General features: G+C 38.5%; 1 protein-coding gene across 1 annotated transcript in view; it reads right to left on the bottom strand.

The window, feature by feature from the left end:
* Window positions 1-24,004, bottom strand: part of CLIC4 (CLIC family member 4) — a 51,388-nt gene that overhangs the window by 11,477 nt on the left and 15,907 nt on the right. The window contains exons 2-4 of the mRNA XM_016216291.2: window positions 15,224-15,333; window positions 7,355-7,480; window positions 879-985 (exon numbers count right to left, since the gene is read on the bottom strand). Coding sequence (XP_016071777.1) covers window positions 879-985; window positions 7,355-7,480; window positions 15,224-15,333 — 343 coding nt within the window. The remainder of the gene's footprint in view (window positions 1-878; window positions 986-7,354; window positions 7,481-15,223; window positions 15,334-24,004) is intronic.

Genomic DNA, 24,004 nt, shown 5'->3' with positions numbered 1-24,004 from the left:
TTTAAAGGGGGGGGACCTCTTTCAAAGAGGTTTCCCTCCAATATAACAAATATGAATGAGTGTCCTTTAATAAATAAAAGAAGAAAATCACATCCATATTATCCATATTACCTAAACAATTCTCACCATGAAAATATGATTTGAAATTAAAATCCTGGCCCGGCTGGGTGTGGCTCAGTGGTTGAGCATTGACCTAGGATCCAGGAGATCTCAGTTCAATTCCCGGTCAGGGCACATACCCGGGTTGTGGGCTTGATCCCTAGTCGGAGGCATGTAGGAGGAGGCCGATCAATGATTCCCTCATCATTGATGTTTCTATCTCTCTCTCCCTCTTCCGTCCTCTCTCTGAAATCAATAAAGATGTATTTTTAAAAAAAGAAATCAAAATCCTACTTTTAGGATGCACAGAAATTTGGAAGGCTGGAGAGTCTAAAGGCTCTCTTAGAGCAAATCCAAAAATTACTCTTTAAGGGTAATTAGCACAAAAATCCACCAAGGTCGATTTTAGAACATTCTAGCTGGCACCTAACAATAAACAAAAGATTTAGTAATGGTTTAAATTAAGCTATAGCAATCCCTTGTTTTTGACACACCGGTAATTCTTTGCATAGCTCCTTTCACAGTAACTTCTCAGAAGAGTATGAGGCCAAATTCTCTCAATAAACATTTTATCACACACCTACTGTACTGCTCGGCACTGTCCCATGAGCTAGAAACACAGAAAAACAGCAATTTAAGGACTTATCCTGGTTTATCCTCAAATCTCCGATCAACTCTAAAAGTCAGTTTTTAACACTTATGGGAATGTCTGGACTCCGAAGTATTCGTTTATATCACTGTCCTAACAGGGTTGCTGTTGTGTTTGTATGGTTGTTTACCTTCATTAGCCTCTGGCCTTGAATTCTTAATGTATGCAGAGAACTTGGCAAAGATGTCCATTCCAGCAGTATTTGATTCTGGGTGTTTCGGTGAAAGCTTTAAGTACCTAAATGGGAAAAGTGATAATGGATTATAGATCCTCCAAAGACACATTAGCATAAATCCCCACAATCCACAAACTACTGTGCTAGCAGTTACTAGACATCTTATAACAGTTATTAATCGAAGAAATACCATCATCTGTTTTCTATGATATTTTTAAGATGTGTTTTTTCCCTTTAGGAAACAAAGCTCTGCTCTGTGTTTTTGTTCACATATTAATATTCTTGGCAACCAAAAGGCATCCGCACTCCACCTCCATTTTATAAACTAAAATGCTGGGGAAATGGGTGTCTTAGGAAGAGAACCCTAGAGCGGCGCTAGGAGAACTTTCTGTGATGATGGAAATGTTCTTTATCTGAATCGTCCTACATGGGAGCCCATTAGTGACATGCGGCTATGTGAACATAAATTCAATTAATGACAATTAAATAAAGGTAAAAATTCCCTTTCTCAGTTGCACTGGCCACATTCCAACTGCAGGGCTTCCTTCAATAGGAATGCTAGCCCGGTGCTTGGTGTGCGGAGCACTGAACCAGCCCTGTGCTGTGCAGCAGCACCAGGGGGCCCTGACAGCAAGGAAAGTCCAGGCTCATCCACAGCAGGTAGGGACAGAAACAGCGGGAGGCAGATCACTCACTCCAGATCACCCTCCATTCAGGATTTTCCAAAACCTCTCATATTTTAAATTTTGTAAGGGTGGTGCTGAGCAACAGCAAAGTTAAGATGTCAGGAATTTTGCTAACAAGTGCTCTGTTGTGTTGTTACGAAGTTTTCCTACTTGGAGAAGTCATTAGTGACACAACAGCTTTTAAAAAACAACACAAGAACATGTATTTTATGTATTTCAATTTCAAACACACATATATCCACATAGTTCTTCCTATCTTGGAAAGTATATGTGAAAAAACTTAACACTTCACTCTTTCCTCCTGCATCAGTTCCAGGGACTCGGCTAAAGGAATTTGGACTGGTAGAACCACTTTAGGAAAGATTCGTCAGCTAAAAGGCCCTCCAAAATTTCACTGGAAAATGGGCTTTGGGACAGTAAGACTTTGGAAAAATAAACTAGTAATTTAGATTTATTTATATATTTTAAGGTGGTGTCTTACTGCTGGTTCTTTAAATTAAAAACGATGAGATATTTTTAGATAGAAATTTAGTTCAGTTGCAAGGTGTGGTTTCAGGTTAGTTTTCATAGTCATACTTTTTACATTTTACTATTGTGAATTCAAGAAGAGATATATCTTCTAAAAATTGGACATATGTTGATATTAGGTCTACTTATCCCTAACATAGTACTATATTGGTAAGAAGAAATAAAATATCTATTGAACATCTATATGTTCAAGTTATCTTTCTTTTTAATATCTCTGAATTTTTACGTATAAAGATTTCTCTTACAAACAAAATTATTTAAATAAGTTTTTCAGTGAACAATTATAGTAAATGAATTTCAGCTTAGTTTATATATATACTATGTAGGTATATTTTTTTCCTTCTATCTATAGAAAACTTTACACCCCCCCACACAAACACCTCTCATTTCCCTGCCTGAGCTCTAACAGTTAAGTCCTGCTTCAACATCCCTGGGTTGCCCTTGACTATAAAAACAACCAACCTCCAACTTAAATGTTTTCACCACTGGTAACACAGGACCTTCATTGACTCATTGCAACAAAAAATAGTGCAAGGAGTGTAAGTGCCTCTTCAATACACCTATGTCCTTCTCTAGCCAGTTTCCAGAATTAGTCTTCTTTCCCCAACCAATATTTAGCTGTACCAACTTTTTCTAGTGAAGTAAACTTTGAAATTCTCAAAATAACTTACAGGAAGGCAGGCTTTAATTACAGATCATTTATATATTCATTAGCCACACATATATTCCTGTATTCTAATTATTAAGTACCTAATACTTGTTCTGTGTCAGGCCTTGTTCTGTGTTGGGGATGTGACGGTGAGCATACAGAAGCGTACTTACTAGAGACCTAGTTTAATGAGCTGGTGAGAACGAAGGCCTGCCAATCAGAATATTCTTACTCATATGCAAAGAGATGCTAGTAAAATTTTTTTAAAAACACTGTTCTCTAAGGAGGTTAAACATGTCCCGGTGTTCCCTTCCAAGACAAACGATTAAATTTGTATTATCAATTTAATGCACACAATACTATAGTTACAAGGCACCATCACCTCAATCTCTCATTTTGCCTAAAAGGAAGTTATATTCCAGAAAGTTTACACACTTGGCTCCAAAATCACTGGATTAGGTAAAAGTATTGCCAAACTAAAACTCAGATGTCCTGTCCCCAGGTGCAATGTTGTTTTTGTTTTATTACAGATCAGGTTTTCTCTAAAATAGAATTCAAATTCTAAACCAGTAGGTCCTAAATTAGTTGCCAACTTTTTCTGCATTCCCCCTGCCCCAAACACTGGATTTTAATCATTCATCCATTATTATTAGTTTTAGCAGATAGCTGGATAAAGCAATAATTTTGAATTATTGTGAACATTCACTTTAACATTTAACAAAAGGCAGGCAAATAATTAATGAAAGGCTATGTGTCAACAATGGGCATGAGCATCCCGGGTATTTAGGCTTTCAGATTAGTCCTTTACTCTGTGTTACATTACAGAGTATTAATGGTAGACTAGCTAATAATATTTCCATCCTTTTAGGAAAGATTCGGTCATTTTCTCCTTTTTCGTACTAATATAAGAATAAAGCCTGCTTATACAGACTATTAAATTATCCTTGTAAATTTAACTTTCATTGCCTGTATTTCTCATTTTTTTAAAAGACTTTAAAACACTTTAAAAGACTTTTTTAAAACACTTTAGAGTTTTTCTCCAAAGTTATCTAGCTTTCTCTATCCTTCTATCCCTTTATCATATATAGTCCTGCTTCACTTAAAAATCCAAGCTTCAAAGCTTTTTGAAGGGTTTTTTTGGGGTGGGGGTGGGGGGATGGCGGCGTGGAGGAAGCAAAGTAGTTCCCTCATTTGAGCAAGGGGAACTAAAACAAAAACAAACACTTTCCCCAGGAAGAGAAAGTTTCTTCTTAAAACCTATACTTACACTGACCATCGAAAGCTGCTTGATTTAAGCTTTCGTTAGTCTCTAAATTCAAAACAACTCTAGAACAGACAGTTGCCTGTGTTTATATTTGTCATGATTAAATCAGAAGCGCTCATATGAAAACACTCTGTTCTCATTATCATCAAATGCCAAAAACATATTAGAAATGCTAGTTCTAGTCTCCCAGCTGCACAACTCTGCCTTTTCTCCGCACCCCATCTGGAAACAGGAAGGCTACAGTGAGCCTGAGGAGGGACAGCGACAGGGAAGGGCTGAGGCCTACTTGTTCTAGAGAGAAGACAGTGAGAGCCAGGGTGGTCCCTAAATGCAGCTGAACAAGAAAGGAACGGGAAAGGAATGCCTGCGACAGTCCCAGAAACCCGTCTCCCTCCCACTCCTCCTCTAGGGACAATCCTGCGTGGCGGAGACTATCCTGTTTGATGAGCATTTCACATGAGGGGCCGCAGAGCCCACTGACGGGAAGGAACTCACGGTCCAAACATGCTGTTGCGATGCATATAAATAAAAACTCGTCGTAATAAGTTAAGCCTCACTTATTTTAAAAGCACTCATGAAGTTCAGTTTGAAAAGCACCTTCAGTCCAACTTGCTCATCACAGTAAAGCAAGTTATCTTGGATTTCTCTTCTACCCTTCCTCTAAGCTTGGGCTAGCCTTCGATTTGGTAGTCTCTAAAGCACAATCTCAAAGACACATTTTACGTCTTTTATAAAAGTCAAACTCAACAAAATGAGAAACAGAAAGAAGACCATAGGAGAAACATAGGTTTCTGAAGTCATACAGACCTGGCTTTGAAAGTAAGTATGTCAGCTCTGCCATCATTAACCTTGGATAAATTATTTGGATTACTCATCAGTTTCTTTATAAAGTCTTTGAGAGGACTGAGATAATCCTCAAAATAATCCACAATGCACAGTATATGGCACATAATTAGTGCTTGAATGTTAGTTAGTAACAGCAGAGGCACTAGCAACATCAGAAACACTCCCTTCTAAAGCTATTTAGAAGCTCTCTTTAGATTATAACCTACAACATAAAAACAAAATTCCCCTTAGAGAGAATTTAGCACACTGTGAACCCTTTACAACAGAAAGATCTCTAAATTTTAAATTAGATTATTTAAACTGAAAGAAAAAACCATCTCTGGTTAAAGTATCCCTATAACCATGCCCAAACAAAATGAGGCTGAAATTTCTAAATATAAAAGGCAAAATGAAGATGTTTATTTTCAAGGTCCAATTCAAAAACCTATGATGTCTTACAGAGGACTGGACAGCAAGAAACCAGAATATGTTGGTATTAGGCCTATGGATCTTAATATCTATTCCCTCTGAGAAAAATAACAAGGAATAACAAAACTTATTTTTGTTGCTGTTTTGAAGAAGGCGAGGAAAGAATATAAAAAAATGTCCCTTTGACTGAAATGGCATATAATGTTATCAGCATACTGACTTCAAAAACTTAAATATCTTGGAAGAACTTACACATTTATTACTTCAGACAATGCTTTAAAACAAAATATAGTCTTTTCTTCCCAGAGAATGGCAAGTCATTCAAACTGCTCCTCTGTTTATACTTTAACGCTGATACAATGATCTACAGTTACAGAAGAGGAAGATCACTTTCATTACTGTCTGAGGACAAGCTGGCAAATGTGGAACTTTCCTCGGAGCCCACAGACTTTTAAGAATCAAAAGGGATCTAGAAGGTTCTATGATCCAACATTCTTTCGTGATTTCTACTAAGTTGAATACCTTTTTATAACAGTTCCTTACTGATGTGTGTATAAACCTACAATTCATATTTTACAAAGTCCCCGGCTTTGATGTATTGGTAGTCTACTAATACACAAGGCCTGGAGGAAAAATCAAGATATAGTTTTATTAACGCTGCTTTGAAGAAACTTTCCTGGGGATGGAAGGAAGGTTGGGACTCCTGGTAAGCAGAGATAAAAGAAATTTGAGGCTCTCAGAAAGACAGTACAGGAGGCAGAGGATAAGCTTTTATAATACAGGATTAAAAACAGGAAATTTTAAGCTTAGTACAAGGATGCTAAACAGAAGGCAATTCTGTTCACAACAGAAGATGGGTTAGCTGTAGACAGAGGTACACCTCCAGGCATACCTTCAGGTCCCCAAAAGAAACACTGATTCAAAATTATTCTTCTGCCTGGAATGATGGCCACTCCTTCGTTCACTTGCGGAATGCCATTTTTTTAAAACTGAAGTTTCATTCAAGTATCATCTCTAAAGCCTTTCCCGATTCCACTCTCTTTCTTTCTTCCTTTTTTTCTTTTTTTGCCATTTAATCTTTTATTTTCAATTACAGCTGATCTGTTCACTTTCCCAACCCGCCCCCCCGCCCCCCATCGCCACCACCTGTACCTGACTGTGCTGCGGGAACTGTGTCTTACTCACTATTGTGTGCACAAGGCTTTGCCGCCCAGTAACTGTTTGCAGAGTGAATGAATGTTGACTAATTAATTATTTTAGAACCCGCTGTCTGACCCAATGATCCCATTCCTGGAAAATTTATCTGGATATGGAAGATAAGTGATGTCAACTAGCAAAAAAGGCTTGGGCCAGAAGGAAAAAAAATTTCAGTTTTCAGGATAATGAAACTGGAAAAGCCTAAACAAAATCAGTAATGCTTTAAACCTATGCCAAGACTCCAGTATGATGCAGAACTGCATATGTGCAACTTAGATAACTGTCATGAGAGTTCATCTATTCTACAACTGTACCTTACATTATAGGAAATAGTACTTTAAGATTGCTAACCACGTGGGACCTGGGGATCTAGAACACCTCAAAGAAACACATAAATAGAAAATGAATCCCAGGGACACAGTCTAAAAAGTCAATTCCCTTGGGTGTCAGCTTCAGAACGTTACCTTTAAAATGACCTGATAGTAAATCCCCCAGCAACCTGCACCGCACACCTGCTAAGACATTCTGGCTGGGTTCAGTTTGAATCTCTTTCCCCATCTCTTCTCCTCCCGAAACTTTATTTGGAACCTATATCCCTCAAATAACCAGTGTTTCCCGACCTATCTTACATGCCGCAAACCTCTACAGCTTCCTACCTAATCAGATGCCTACCCTTCTTAGTGCGGCTAGTGGTGGCCAGAAGCCTCTGACCTCTGGGTAGAATCAGTTATAATAAATGAAGAGAAGTCCTAGTCATTCCATCTTAGCACTGTGAGAATTCAACTCAAGTGCTAAAGAAGACAAAGCTTTACAAAGGTGGCAGTATCTCCGGGCATTTTCCTTTGGTACTCACTTGGGAGGGCATAAGACTTCTTCAAGAAATTCTTCAATCTTATTTACATCTGTTTTGACTTCACTGTTGAAAGTTATAAATGGTGGGTGGGTCCCGGGAGCCAAGTTCTGCAGGTCCACAGGCTTCCTGTTAGGCAAAACAGTGGTCGAAATTGGATTATTTTTTAACTCTGAGAAGGCAATAATAACTTCATTTTCCCCCGGCAACTTTTGTAAGTACTCAGCTCCAAATGAGAGCTAAGGCTTTCCCACTTTCCGCTTCACTGGTTTCCTCGGTCATCCCTTTTCAGCCCTCGCCCTGCACGCCTGTTCTTTGATCATTAAAAGGTCCAGCACGCCCAAGACCACAGTCATCTTTAGACTTCAAGTCACCCACTCACATTTTCACTCACAGGTTCACAACCGTTCTCTTACTTACCTCCTTCCTCCTCAATTCAGTAAGAGTCCAGAAACCCTAACAGTTTCGCGCTTATATATCTATTTTCAAATCTTAACATTTTAAATGGAAAAGAAAAAGGTAGCACGAAGAAAAAGGACAACAGCATCTCATCGAAGCAAGTAGGGTTAATAAAATTTGTATAAAATGCACAAGAGAAAGAGAACACACGTCTCCCACGAGTGACACCGGGGTGAGTGGGAATGCTCTTTAATCTTGTCACGTACAAACTGTGATCATCTAGAAAACACTTTTCCTATTCCCAAGTTATAAAACGTATCCATCAACATTTTATGACCAACAAACAGTCCATTAAATGCCTAAGTGTAAAGTAATAACATGTCTATGTTTTTTCAAAATGATTTTTTTCATGAACAGGGTGGAGTAAGGTCAGAGGAAAAAAGGGGATCAATGCTTTATAATAACCCATGGAGGAGGGCAGTAAAACAAACAACAGTTATTACTTCTAGAATAAATTATGACAGCTTTCAAACTCTCCAAACACAAATATTTACTGGTGGACAGATAAAGTTGGCAGGGTAGAAAAGAAGAAAACAAAGACTGAATACAAAGAACCTGATTAAAATCTCAAATTGAGCCCGGCTGGACGTGGCTCAGCGGTTGAGCGTCGACCTGGGATCCAGGCGATCGGGGTTCCATTCCCGGTCAGGGCACATGCCCTGGTTGCGGGCTCGATCAATGACTCTCTCATCATTGATGTTTCTATCTGTCTCTCCCTTCTCCTTTCCTCTCTCTGAAATCAATAAAGATATATTTAAAAAAAAAAAAAAATTCTCAAATTGAATAGCTCTGCCACTCGCCAGCTACGTGGTCACAGCCTCTCTAGGTCTGGATCATCTCATCTGTACTATGGATCTAAGGCCTGCTTTGCCTGCATAGATCAAATCCAATAATGCACATGAAAGTTAACTAAACCAAAGTATGCACATGAAAGTCATCATGGCTCTCAGTATCACATTCACAAAGCATTTTGCAGATGACAGTGGCAGCTTTAAACTCTATTGAGTCCGATGGTTCAATACTGGTTACTTAGCATTCACTGATTGGCAATAAGAGATCTGATTAATATAGAGGCATTTAAGCGAAGTAAAAGCAGGCATATGATTACCAATTTTCCATTAATATTAGTAACTCGTGAACAGTCCATCTTGTTTCTGCTTCAAAGCTACATACATTTTTTAAAAACAAAGGTGAAGAAACTACTTTCCAGAATTTACTGTTAAGATGAAGGACAATCATGTTAGGTCCTTACTCTGAGTGAAAATAAGTTTGAGAAGAAATTTTAATGCCTCTAAATGGATTAGTAGACTTCAAATAAATGAACAAATTGTAAGCACAGAGGTGACTCGGAAGGAATATAAAGTCATCAAGCAAAACTGAACCTAAGAGTCTTCGGTTTCTAGTTCTCACCTGGCATTCTGAGGCCTCGGGTGTTTTGTTTGACCCACAAAGGGTCACTTTACAGATGCTTTACAGAAACTTAACATCTCAGAAACTGCAGTGTAAGATAAAGGAAACTGAACTGATAGGCAATGGCTAAAACTTTTAGGACATCTTTAGTTTATATCATGAAAGGCCTTCAATAACTACTCAACCATTCGGTCAAACGCATTCAAATGTTTTCATGAGTGACAGAGATCTAGCAAAAGCAAAGTACACAGAATTCATGCCTTGAGATAAGAGCATGAATGTACTTAAATGTTTTGGGGGTTTTTTCTTTCTCTTTTTATGTTTTTATTGATTTGAGAGAAACACTGATGTGAAAGAGAAACATCAACCGGTTGCCTCCCACATGCACCCCAACCAGGGATCGAACTCGTAACCTGGGTATGTGCCCTGACCGGTTATCAAATCCAGGTGACCTTTCGGTGCACTGGAGGGCTTCCAACCAACTGAGCAACACCAGCCAGGGCTGGGGTTTTTTATTTTTAATGTTACTTATTAAAGTAGTCCTTTTTTTCATAGTAGTCTTTTAGATTAAAAATATATTCTGTTCTCTCCCATTGTCTTCCCAGATGAAGAAAAGGAAATAAAGAGAAACAAACTAACAGTAAACAGAGAGGGAAAGAAAGAAATGAAAAGGAGGAACCTTATAGGAGCTAATACTTTAAGCAACTTAAGTGGCTTAACTTCAATTAAAATTTAATTCAGTACACTTGCAACAATTGGGGGCTGGTGGCTCAGTGCCAGCTGCTTAACATAAGAGGAGTACAGCACAGCCGTAGGACACCAAAGCTGGTTCTTAAAGATGACCTGTCTGTAACTAGCTGACTCACTAAATAGAGAAAAAAATACTAAGAATGTAGAACTTCTACTTCCCTTTGAAGGTGCTGAGTTTCAAGGCATAATATTAATTCACACAAATCAAGAGAATATTGTACACTAAAAAGCAAATAAGCAAAAAAAGTTAACACCACAAAATCCTTTGTTTCCATTTACTCCCATTAATTATTTTTCAGTAGATTTGCTATTTTCAAATACTAAAGTCGCCAACTGAATCAGTGAATCGTGGACTCGCCAAAACACACACCGGATCCTAGTTACTAAGCATCTGTCTATTTGTACCAGTTCAACCAGTTAAAGGATTTTATTTATTTTGATTCAATGTGATATACTGCTGATCTTTGTCTACTTTAATGTCAATTTGTGGAGCAATTGTTTTAAAACAAAATAACACCCATGAAAAGGTTTCAAATACAGCTTCTATAATTAACAGATTTTATTAACACAGTTTACAAGTAGAGTTTATACTAATAACAGGGTTAGAAAAATATTCACTAACATATTTAATTCAGCTCTTAGTGGCCTCACCAGGATTTTTCATCTTTGAAATCAACTTGAAAAAGAGCATAAAAACATGTGGCAGCAAAGTTCTCCCTGTCTGTCCGTGTCCATCTATCTCTATGTATTTCTGTTTCACACAAACACACGAATGCAAACATGGGGTACAGGTATGATTCAGAATACATTCGTGAGACATATATCTTGAATTGTTAGGATTGTTCTAGTAACTTCGAGTCAAATCTACAACAGGGAAGAACAGTTTATACTTCCCCAACTGGCGAGCAGCGGGAAATAGATGGTCTCTCTAAAAGGCTGGCCTGTTCCATTTAGTTTCTCTCTCTGTCTCACTCACACTGCTGCTTCTGAAGACCTACCTGGAAATCAGACTGATCTCTCAACTTGCGGAAAGCTGCTGAAAGCTGTTTTCAGAAGAGTGGGACCACAGAGACATGATAATGAAGGCAAACTATCTGAAGAACCTATTTGAAAATCAGATTTTGTTCACTGTTCATTTGTTCATTTCATTGTAACATCTTAAACTATTATAAAATTGTTGAAGGTTAAACTACCATAATCTTCTAAAACTTTATGCCACTATTATGGCAACTTACACGTGGGTCTGACTCACACAATGTGTTACAATTGGTATGCTGACACTTAAAACAGAAGAAAATCAGTAGTGACAGCGCAGAGGAGGAAACAGTTTCAGTGTTTAAGGTGAGAATGAGAAAATGGAAACACATTTCCCAGACTTTTTAAGGAGTGGTCTCCGTTTACTTTTTTTCCCTCAGAAAATATCATGGAGGGGGGTTTTTTCACTAGTAACATAGCAGATATCACTGCTTTCACAATAAAAAGTTAATTTCTTAAAATTATCAATTCTACTCTCATTTCTCAAAACCAGATATGTTTATCCCAGCAAGTATGTGATAAAGTATGCCCACACCCAGCTACATCCAAGTCAGTGTCTCAGTTTCTCTTTCTATTTCTTTCTCTCTCTCTCCCTCCCCCCCAGTCCTCATACTTTCTTTTCTTCCTTGCCTACCTCTCAGGCTTATCTGTTCTCTAAAGATGCTGACCTCTGATTTAAGAACTTCTGGGACAGTAGAAGTCTTCAAATAAAGATCTTGATTGCTGCCAGGAACCTGTCAGCCCGAAAGGCCCTATAATACCAGTGTGGTAAAACGATTCTATCCAATATTAGGTCTGAAAATGCTTTAATAAGAGTAGTAAAAAGTACCCTGAACAGTGGGTAGCACATAATAGACACTGAAGAAATGTTAGTTAAGGCATCCATTCCTTTTTCCTGAATTTAAAAATGAGACAACTGACCTCCCAGATGATGTAGCTTGCCCAAGGTCACAGGGCTCTCTCCAAACAGAACCAGGTCTCTACCCCTAAAACTTTCTACTATGCACGGTTGCTCCCCTTTGATGACATGTAAAAATATCTTTAGATATGCACCCCAAATTTTAATATTTTCACTTATCTGAAGTTTTTGTTCAAATCGTAGTTGATGTAAAACCCAAAGATCTTCTGAAGCTTGGGCATTTTTTTTAATCTAAAAGATCTGTAATGCAGTTGTAGCATGAACAGAAAATTAGTTTTAGAAATGACTCCCACTAAAGCATTAGGGCAGCACTGGCAGGCAAGCAAGGGGAGGCTGTTCCAGGTTTCACAGGCACTCGAATACCAGCAGCAGAGTCATTAACACCAACTGCGATTCGATGAGAACGTGGCACCCAGTGCCAGAACTGGCTTGTTTTTTATGGATGAAATGTCACGTAACAATCATTTTTTCAGAGCACAGAGTGGGTTTCTAAACAGTTCTCGGGAGAGTTCTATTGCTCACCACCAGTTTCTTCTGGGATCAGTACTTTTCACTGAGGAATTAGGCAATTATAAGGAGAAGCAGGAAAACAAGCACTGCAGGCATGTCTCCCACACAGCTTTCCAAAAACAGCCACAAAGTTAGGGCTGTATTGTAGAGAGGTACTTTTCACTACAGGATGTTTTAGTCCCTGTGACAGCTTTATTTTATGCTGGGTTTCGTTTTGTTTTGTTTTTTTTTTGAGCCAATGTTCACTTTCCTGGAGCACCTTCTCTTTGGAATCTAAAGTTACAAAAGACCAGAAGGGAGTAAACTCATAGAAAAGGATTGGAAGGATAAAGACCAAACTAAATGCAATGACATCTGTGAACAGGATGCTGAAGATTAGCGGTGGAGGGGACTCATTATCATGTAGTTTTATTGCCCTTAAGGAGCTTTTTAAAATATATACTGTAGACCTAAGATTTCTAAAGAAAATTTTTAAATAGAGGCTCCCATGTTAGTGTTCTCTGTTGATTTTACACAAAGCCGTAGGAAATAAACATACATTTCTTTGAGTGGTAGCATCTTCTAATAGAAGGCCCTGAATCTTTCATTGTACTTCCCATGTGTCACTTTTAAAATAACTGTTTTTTTAAATGGATTTTAGGGGGGGGGAGCATCAATTGGTTGCCTTCCCATACACACTCCAACCCGCAACCTGGGTATATGCCCTGACCGGAAATCAAACCCGCCAACTTTCCTTGCAGGGATGACACTCCAAGTGAGCCGCACTGGCCAGGGCACATGTCACTTTTGACATGTAGGGTAGGTACATTACCCTTAAACATATACAAATACTCAACTTACAGGAACAATGCCTTTACAAAGTGTGTAAATGAAAAGTGAAACTGCCCGGCCGGGCGTAGCTCAGCGGTCGAGTGTCGACCTAGGATCCAGGCGATCGGGGTTCGATTTCCCGGTCGGGGCACATGCCTGGGTTGTGGGCTTGATCAATGAGTCTCTCATCATTGATGTTTCTATCTCTCTCTCCCTCTCCTTTCCTCTCTGAAATCAATAAAAATATATATATATATATTTTTTTTAGAAGTGAAACTGATGACTTTAAAATAGCCATTATGTGTTAATTTTCTTTTCGGAACCAGACTGTCATCATTTATGGCACCACTACTGGTATGTACCACAATCAAGCACTGTATTGAGCTGTTGAAAGGATTTCTGGAAGCATGGTAGTCAACTCACTTGCTCCTACCCAAAAATGGAATAGGAGAAATACATGTATTTTAAGACACAGTAAGGGTGTGTGCCTGGCGGCCTGGTCTATTTTTAGAAGTTATATTCGGAAACTTCCTTTGTGAATACATGTAGGAAAAAAACAGTAATCGAAGGATAACTACATGAATTATTTCATTCTTATGATAGCTCCGTCTGATGTGAGCTAGGTCTTCATAAGAACCTGTAGCTTTAACTCGTACTATCCCCAAAGGCTTATCTGGACACTCATATACATAACTAATGGGGTTCCTGGAAGACTTCATGGCTTATTTTCAATAAATAAATTCTAAGTATGCAAAATTTCAAATATAAGTGCACTAACAGAAATAAAGAATAAATTTTAAGGAACTGACAGAGGTCCCAGGGTATGCTAACCTAGAACCGGGAATATAATCACAGCTCTCATGCAACTCTCACTCTGTGGCACCCAGAGGGATACCATACACGAATTCTGCCATCCATCAGGGAGAGCTTGTCAATCTTTTTTTCTTGAACACTGTTCATGACTGAGATGCTTAAAAAACAAGCAGCAAACCATGTTGTGGCATTTGTGTCAAGAGGAATCCTAGATTTTCTTTTGGTATAACTTTTCTTTTTAATATATCTTTATTGATTTCAGAGAAAGGAAGGGAGAGGTAGAGAGAGAGAGAAACATCAATGATGAGAGAGAGTCACTGATCGGCTGCCTCCTGCATGTGCCCTGACCGGGAATCAAACCGCGATCTCCTGGATCCTAGGTTGATGCTCAACCGCTGAGCTATGCCTGGCCGGGCTGGTATAACTTTTCTGTACCCTTGATTTAAATCTTTTTTTTTTTTTTCCAAGTATGAATGGTCTTCACCTTAGGAGGAATAGAGGCTCCTGAGTAAAAAGAGCTTACTACTTATCAGGGCTCTTCTCAGCCTTCCCCCTCCACACTATGGTCCAGAGTGAGAAAGTTAGAAACAGCTTTTCAACAAGCAAGACCAATCACGGCCATAGCGAACTGCTCCTATTTTACAATCATATTTAAGCAAAAATGGTTAAAATTGTATTATTTTTAAAATCCTGTTTTATTTCCTGAAAAGAAACTTAAATAAAATAGCCCACACCATATTTACCCTCCTAAAATCCCATTCTTGCTTTAAGGATCCAGCTTAGATAGGCCATGTGTTTAGCAAACTTGAGACCAAGAAGCTCTCTGCTTGGAAAGTTCTTCACAGGCCCATGTTTACACAGGAAAGGCAAAAATTTCACTGCATCCACACTAAAACTTAGCTCCTGGTGATGCTCTTAAAATTTAAGGTAAACATACAATAAGTTCCTAGAAAGACTGAGTGGCCACATGCAATTTACTGATATTGTGAGTTACCATAATGCTTAGTATATGTTAAATATGTCCATACAGCAGCTGAACTTTAATACAATATATTTTCTTTAGAGAACATATGGCAAGCAAAGTGAGGGGTGGGGAGAGCATCAAACTGAACACTGTAAGGTATATACTCAAATAAAGCCGACCCCAAACTGCAACTAAGTCTTACCTTTTCAGGTCAACAGTTGTGACACTAAATACAACTCCTTTGAGCCACAGAATCATGAAGAGCCTCTGGGAAAAGGGGCAGTTTCCGATGCTTTCACCATCACTGCCAGCCTGGGAAACAGAAATAAACATTAAAAAACAAGGTCAAAGTGATGATACTCAACTTAATAGACCTTTTTCTGAATTTTAACCAAGGGAACAAGAAGACAGGAAATGTCACACTGTGGAAGGGTGGAAATTCAGGTATTTATTATTTTGCTCTTTCATTTGTCTTTCTCTCCTTTTAAAAATGGCCAGTCTAGTATAGCACTGCCCAAGAGAACTTTCAGCAGTGACAGAAATTATCTACATTACCACTGTCCAATATGGCAATCATTTGTGACATAAGGCTAATGAGTACTTGAAATATAGCTAATTCAACTGAACTAAATTTTTAAATTTTTATTTACTTTTAATTAAAATGTAAATGGTCACATGTGGATAATGGCTATCATACAGGACAGCACAGGTCTAATCAATCCCTAGGAGATACATATATCCTTGCCCCAGGGCAAAGACAAAGTCTATAATGGGTTTTATAAAATGTAAATCACTTTTTGCTTATAGGCAACAAAAAAGGGGAAACTTGTAGGTGTGCCCGAAGAGTTAAATAATCGCCAGCCTCCCCCCATTCTAAAAGCTATTCATTATAAAAATTACATATCCTGTTTTACACATCCCTTCAGGGAGAAAAGAACAAACATAACTTTACAATAAGCTATTTGTAATCCAATTAATGAATGCAGCAGTTGACTTCCCTGAGTTCAACATGAGGTAGAATTTTCCTAAAAATCCAAGTGGAACAAATCTTAAATTCCATCATGTATGCCTCAAGTTTAAAAAGGAGGGAGGAGGGGAAGCGGGAAATGGCGGTTGAAGGGAGCCAGCTGTTAGAAGAGAGCATTCTGACACTTGGTAAGGCCCAACAGAGGCCTCTTCACCATGAAGTCTATGGAGAAAGCCAGAAATAACTTTCAACAAGTCTTCAAAGATGCTGGTTAAAAGTACTGTTTATTATTATTCTGAAGTAACTCTCAAAAAACTCAGAAGCCATTTCAGTAAAATGCTATATCCAGTTAAGTCATTAATTCCTAACTAATGGCAAAATAGGGAAGGGGGAGTAAAAGCCGTTACCTGATTACACATAATATAATCAGTAAAACACATGGGTTATAATTTAGATGAACACACTGAAAAATTATGCTGCCCGGCTGGGCATGGCTCAGCGGTTGAGCGCCGACCTAGGATCCAGGTGATTGGGGTTCGATTCCCGGTCAGGGCACACGCCCAGGTTGTGGGCTGCAGCTGATCAATGACTCTCTCATCACTGATGTTTCTATCTCTCTCTCCCTCTCCTTTCCTCTCTCTGAAATCAATAAAGATATATTTAAAAAAAGAAAAGAAAAATTATGCTAAGTAAAAGGAGCCAGTCACAAAAGATGACACAGTACGATTCCATTTCTTTCTTTTTTTAAAGGTACTTTTTATTTTTGAATGAAGTTGCTAATTTAGCGTTAGAATTTTTTTTCTTTTTTATAATCCTCACCTGAGGATATGTTTTTATTGATTTTAGAGAGAAGAAGGGGAAGAGAGAAACACTGGTTGCCTCTTGTACACGCCCCAACTAGGGATCAAACCCCCAACCTAGGTATGTGCCTTGACCGGGAATCAAACCCGCAACCTTTTGGGGCACGGGACAATGCTCCAACCAACTGAGACACCCGGCCAGGGCTATATAATTCCATTTATAAGAAATGTCCAAAAGAGGCTAATCCATAGAAACAGAAAGTAAGTTAGTGGTTGCCTAAGGTTTGTAGCAGGGAGAGAGAGAGAAAGAGGGTTAGGGAGTAACTGGTAACAGGTACAAAGTTTCTTCATGGAATGATTAAAGTGTTCTAAAATTAGACTGTGGTGATGGTTGAGCAACTCTGTGAATAGACTAAAAACCACCGAACTGTATACTTTAAATGGGTTCATTGTATGGTATATGAATTATATCTCAATAAAGCTGAATCAAAACTATATAGACACAAATTACAAGTATAAATATGCACGTACTGAACAAGATTTTAATTTAGAATATATAGTTTTAAAATTATGATTTCATTATCACACAAAAAATACATGTCTATAATGTTTTCTTAAGAATCAGAAAACCCAGCCCTGGCCAGAGTGGCTCAGTGGTTAGAGCGTCGGCCCATGCACCAAAGGGTCGAGGGTTAGATTCCAGGTGAAGGGCACGTACCTGGGTTATGGGTTTGCTCCCCATTGGGGGAGGCAACCAATCAATGTGTCTCACATCAATGTCTCTCTCTCTCTCTCTCCCCCTCCCTCCCTTCCACTCTCTCTCTGAAAAGCAATGAAAAAAATATCCTTGAGTGAGAATTAACAAAAAAACAAAACAACAACAACAAAACAAATAATCGGAGCAAGAACTTGAGTAATCCCACTGACACAGAAATAACCACCAACTGCCAGGTAAAGGATGAGTTAGCATTCATTTGGGTTTTGTTCTTATAAAAGGGGTAAGTTTTATTTAACTTGCTATCTGGGGTTCCTCTCACACACTCAACTATTCCTTGCCCTCCTCCCTCAGGGCCTCTGTTGTAATTCTTGAATTGCCTAACACCAGTATTTAATCAGAAACTGCTGGATTAACTGCTACATTGCAGAAAAAGGGTCAGTGGTAGATGCCCTAAATATTTTAATGTTTTACTAATTCAAGGTTAAGGAACTGCTCGCTTAGAAAACCTAGCTTAATCAGTTTACAGAAAGTCACATCTTAAAACACCAAAGAAGAGGAGCTTCAAGTTCGTTCCTCTCTATTTCTTTATGGGACTGGGGGTGAGGGGTAATGACAACCAGGGGGAAGAGAGGCTTCCTCTAAAGGTGCGAATGGACTCCTGACCATTAGATCATTTCCCTTGACACATTTTCTACGAAATGTATAAAACAATGTGTTGCCAAAAGAATGCACTCAAAAACTTAAAGACCTCATTTAACTTTTAATGGATTCTATCTAAATTAGCTGTCTGAATACACAAAATGGCTTGCTTTGATTTAGATTAAAAGTCACAAAACAGCATGATAAATGGGCAGTTACCTGGCTTCTATTATCTATTTCTTTGATTTCTGCTACACGCACGCTGGAGCCAAGGTCTAGAGTCTAAAGGTTTGTTTAATAAGCTGTTATCCTTCTACAGGGTCTGCAGAGTATGCAGGAAACATCAGGGTTTAGGATCAGACAAACCTGGAGTTGAATCCTGACTTCACTACTTATTAGCTGTGTAGTTTTCAGTGAAATGTGGCCTGGGTTAGGCAGAGGCAATGGAGATGAAAAGAAATGCATGGATTAAACTGAATTGGGAAAGTACAATCCTAAAGACTTGTGGATGGTCTGGATGTGGGAAATGAGGGAAAGAAAGAAATCAAGTAACTCTCAGATTTCTGGCTTAAGCAACTGGGTAAAGGAAAGCCTCAAGATGGGGGTAACTGTGCCTATACTTTGCTGGAAGATAAAAAGGAAAATCCCTGGAAGAGGTAACAAACACAGAGCTGCATGTAGCCTTGGCTTGAAGATATTTCTTAGGTATGGAAGGCTACAAACCAAAATTAACACTGTTTACATGTCAGGGCAAGTTTGGAAAGAGGAAGGGACAGGGATATTAACTTTATACACCTCTGTACTATTTGTCTTCTTTTTTAGATTTAAGAAAATTTTTAAAGAAAATATTCCAAATGTTTACACATGATAATCTTCTTGTATCTAATTACTGACAAAATAGTAAACTGCTTAAATACGACAGAACTGCTTTTTCCTTCATATTGCTTTAAAAAATGCTGGATGCAAGAGAGTCAAAAACTACTAACTGAAATAACGACAGATGAGAAAGAGTCTATTGAATATTTTTGTTCTGCTACATATTTGAAGCATATGCTGAAAATGAAAATGGCTCTAATCTGTACTAAAATCGAATCTGAAATGTCTCAGCAGGAATACCTTGTTAAAACAAAGTGTCAGATATACAATGACCAGACTTTCCATCTAAGTACAACAGAACCATAATGAAAACAAGTTCTGGAAAGTTTACATTCAGTCCTCAAAAGCCTAAAATAAGAGGAACAAAGATTCTTCAGAGCAAATTATAAACCATATAATTAAAAATACAGAATGACGGCCCTGGCTGGCTGGCTCACTTGGTTGGAGTGTCCTCCCATACACCAAAGGGTTTCAGGTTCTGTTCCGTCGGACACGTACTTAGGTTGCCGGTTCAATCTCCAGTCTAGGCGTCGACAGGAGGCAACCAATCGATGTTTCCATCTCTCTCTCCCTTCCTCTCTCTAAAAATCAATGAAAACATATCCTCTGATGAGGATTACAAATATACATATATACTGAATGACAAGAAAGGGGAAAAATGCGCGGCAGGGCATGGCTCAGCGGTTGAGCGTCAACCTGGGATCCAGGCAATCGGGGTTCGATTCCTGGTCAGGGCACATGCCCGGGAATTGTGGTCTCAATCAATGACTCTCATCATTGATGTTTCTATCTCTCTCTCTCTCCCTCTCCTTTCCTCTCTCTGAAATCAATAAAGATTTTTTTTTTTTTAAAAAAGGGAAAAAAATGATGGCCAGCCCTGGCCCGCGTGGCTCGGTTGGTTGGGTGCCGTCCCATGCACAGAAAGGTTGCGGGTTTGATTCCCGGTCAGGGCACATGCCCGGGGCTGCGGGCTCGATCCCCGGTAGGGGGTGTGCAGGAGGCAGCCGATCAATGTTCCAATCTCGCATGGATATTTATCTCTCTCTAAAAATCAATTAAAAATTTTTTTGTTAATCCTCACCTGAGTATATTATTTCCAGTGATTTTTTTTTTCTTTCTTTTTTTTTAAAAAACATATCTTTATTGACTTCAGAGAGAGGAAGGGAGAGGGAGAGAGAGAGAAACATCAATGATGAGAGAGTCATCGATTGGCTGCAGCCCGCAACCTGGGCATATGCCCTGGCCGGGAATCGAACCCTCATCTCCTGGATCCTAGGTCCATGCTCAACTGCTGAGCCACGCCCGCTGGGCTCCATTGATTTTTTTTTTTTTTTTTAAATATATCTTTATTGATTTCAGAGAGAGGAAAGGAGAGGGAGAGAGAGAGATAGAAATATCAATGATGAGAGAGACATTGATCGAGCCCGCAACCCGAGCATGTGCCCTGACCGGGAATCAAACCCTGATCGCCTGGATCCTAGGTCGATGCTCAACCGCTGAGCCACGCCCGGCCAGGCTCCATTGATTTTTTTTTTAAGGACAGTAGGAGAGGGGGCGAGAGAGAGACAGAGATGTGAGAGAGACACATGGATTGGCTGACTACGGCAGGCACCCCGACCGGGGAGGAGTTTGAACCTGCAACCTAAGTACTGGGAATAAACCTGCAACCCTTTGATATACCAAGGGACACTCCAATCAAGTGAGCGACCCAGCCAGGGCTCTAAATCAATTTTTTTTTAATTTTAAAAAGATGGCCAAAGGTATATAACCTTTTTCCTATCTGGATCAACCCTGAATCTACTCCCTGTAAGAATCAACTACAGTAAATGAAAATGTCACCAAAATTGCCCAGGAACAAGTTAATAGTTACCATTTAACTTAGCAATTCATTTCTTACTCGATATGTACCATATGAAAGTGATTCATATATAGTAAATCCTCACAATAACTGTATGAAGTTAGTTTATTTTTTCCTCATATTTCAGATAAGGAAACAGATTTAGCAAAACTAAATACCTTGCCACAGGTCATACAACTGAGGAGTGGTAGACTGAAGTCTGAACTCTGAGGTCCATGCCATTGACCACTTTTACAGTTTCTTATAACAAGTTAAGAAAGAGATGCTGGAATCTCACAGGCTCAGCCTCATGATTCATATGGTACAACCACCATCTAACTCATATGGACATGACCTATCAAGTAAGATAAATTACCTGAACTACAACCATTATAATGTAATCCACAAATGATATTTTAAATTTTCTGGTAGTCCTATTTTAAAAAAGTAAAAAGAAACAGGTAAAATTAATTTAAATAATATTTTACCTAATTCAACATATCTAAAATATTTCAACATGCAATCAACAAAAAAATGTTATTACATTCTTTTCTTTGTAGTAAATCTTTGAAATCTGGCGTATATTTTATACTTATAGTACATCTCAATTCAAACCAGACACATTTCAAGCTCTCAATAGCCACATACGGCTAGTGGCCTCTAAACAACCAACACCGATGTCACCAAGACCATGTACTAAATACCTGACCCATCAACTCAACATTCAAGCTCTCAGAAATTATTTATTCTTATTTCAAACAAATTTTAACAAGTCTGCTTATCTGGCTTAGCAAACCACAACAAATTACAATAGAAAATTAAAGGAAATGGGCTGCATCAATAGAGCTGGCAAAGGAAAATATAGAAAACACACACAAACATACACACACCCATACATGCACACACACAAAGGTGATCTAGGTTCAAAAAGCATAACAGCTGAGGCCACTTAGCAGAAAGGCAAAAATAGTCTTACCCAGCTCACTAGCTCCCGAGGCGATTGCTGCACCATTGAATTTGTATTCAGAATGCTAACATTAATCGGCAGTTAAATTCAGCATTTTATGAAGTCAAGCAAATATTAATATATCTTAGAAACAGTTTATTTTAAAATAAATTTGAGAACTCTATGTACTATTTTTGTAACTTTTCTATAAATCTAAAACTATTCTAAAATTATAAAGTTAATTTTTAAAAATCAATTTGAGGCTTCTAGTATGACCAAGTAGATCCCATAGGATCAACCTTCTGCCCCTAACAGTGACAACTTCTAGACAAAAAAAGCCACTTGACAGCACTATAGAATGAACAAAAGCAGACAGATGTGGGAGGGGAGTGGAAAGGAAATAGAGTGGACAAGTTTCCCCAATTTTTATCTTTTAACCTTGTGCCATGCAGGGCAGCTAAAACTCCAAAAGAAAATTCTCAGTGCTGCTGGCTTGAAGAACCAAAGAACAGAGTTCAGAGTCACTATCACCACTGGAAAATAAGGTAGAACACCATAAAAAAGAGAGCCAGAGAGAGGGAGTCCTAAAACCTGCAGCTTGAGTTAACTACCTGCTTAAAAAAGAAACAAAACCAATATTGCTCAGAGGAAAATAACAAAATCCAAAGTTTCTACAACTTGTCATTTGCAATATACAGAATGCAATCCAAAATGGTTCAACGTAGAAAGGAACAGAAAAATATCACCCATTCTCAAGAGAAAAAATAATCAGAGACACACCCCTAACTGATCCAGATGCCGTAATTTGCAGACAAGAATTGTTCAGATAGTTATTATAACTATGCTCAATGATTTAAAATGAGAAAATATGCTCATGATAAATGAAGACAGGAAATCTCAGTAGAAAGAGCCCACAAAAAGAACAAAATGTGAATTCTAGAACTAAAAAAATACACTACCTGGACCAGCCAGGCGTGGCTCAGTGGTTGAGCTTCAACCCAGAAACCAAGCAGTCACAGCTGGATTCCGGGTCAGGGCAGATGCCCAGGCTGCGGGCTCAATTTGTGCAGGAGGCAACCAATTAATGATTCTCTCTCATCACTGATGTTGCTGTCTCTCCCTCTCCCTTTGTCTCTCTGAAATCAATAAAAACATATTTTAAAAAATATTGAAGAGATAATGGCCAAACTTTTCGCAAATAAGTGTACAGATTCAAGAAGTTTCATGAACATCAAGTAGGAGTGATATAAAGAAAGTCACACCTAGGTTTATTATAATTAAAATGCTAAAAAGCAAAGAAAAAATTAAAATTTTAAAGTAGCTAGAAAAAAGCAACAAACTGCATACACAGGAATAATTATCTGAATGGCAGTTTAATTCTCATCAGAAATAATGGGGACCAGAAAACATGGAACATTTTTGAAGTGCTGAAATAGAAACAAGAACAAAAATCACCCAAAACCTTATATCGAGCAAAAATATCTTTAAAGAATCAAAGTGAAATCAAGGTAATTTCAGATAAAACTGTAGACTCTAAATGCTTGACATTTAAAGAGTTAATTTCAGGAATAGAGAAAACCAATATGTGTTCATTATATTAAAGCATGATTATTACATTATTGTGCCCTTTACAATTAGTTATCCTCATTTTGGTCACGTACAAAAAAACGTTACCTCAAATTTTTCACTAAGTTTCATTCTTTTAACATCTTCTAACCAAAGATAAATTCACTGCCAGTCTTCCCTTGTGTATCAGCTGAAGCCAAATACATTGGGAGTGGCTAAAAATTCTCATGCAGCCCAGCTGGGCGTGGGTCAGCAGTTGAGCATCGACCTAGGATCCAGGTGATCGGGGTTCGATTCCCAGTCAGAGCACAGGCCCAGGCTGTGGGCTGCAGCCGATCAATGACTCTCTCATCATTGATGTTCCTATCTCTCTCTCTCCCGAGTCTCCCTTCCTCTCTCTGAAATCAATAAAAATATATTAAAAAAAAAAATTCTCATGCAAGTCAAAATCCAGCAGCCCACTTTCCCTAAAGGCAGTTTAAAAATATACATGCAGTAGTATAAACTAGACTCAGGAGTCCTGAGAGTGAAAGAAAACAATTAAGTGTTCAAAAAATACTCCTCTTCCCTGATCTGTGCTATGGCAGCTACCTAACTTTAGTGGGTAAGAGCTATTTCTCTTCATAAACAAGTT

This window comes from Miniopterus natalensis, chromosome 9, assembly GCF_054644295.1.
Source record: "Miniopterus natalensis isolate mMinNat1 chromosome 9, mMinNat1.hap1, whole genome shotgun sequence".
NCBI classification, from domain to species: Eukaryota; Metazoa; Chordata; class Mammalia; order Chiroptera; family Miniopteridae; genus Miniopterus; species Miniopterus natalensis.
The sequence above is the reverse complement of the archived record's forward strand: the minus strand, read 5'-3'. Positions and strand labels throughout refer to the sequence as shown.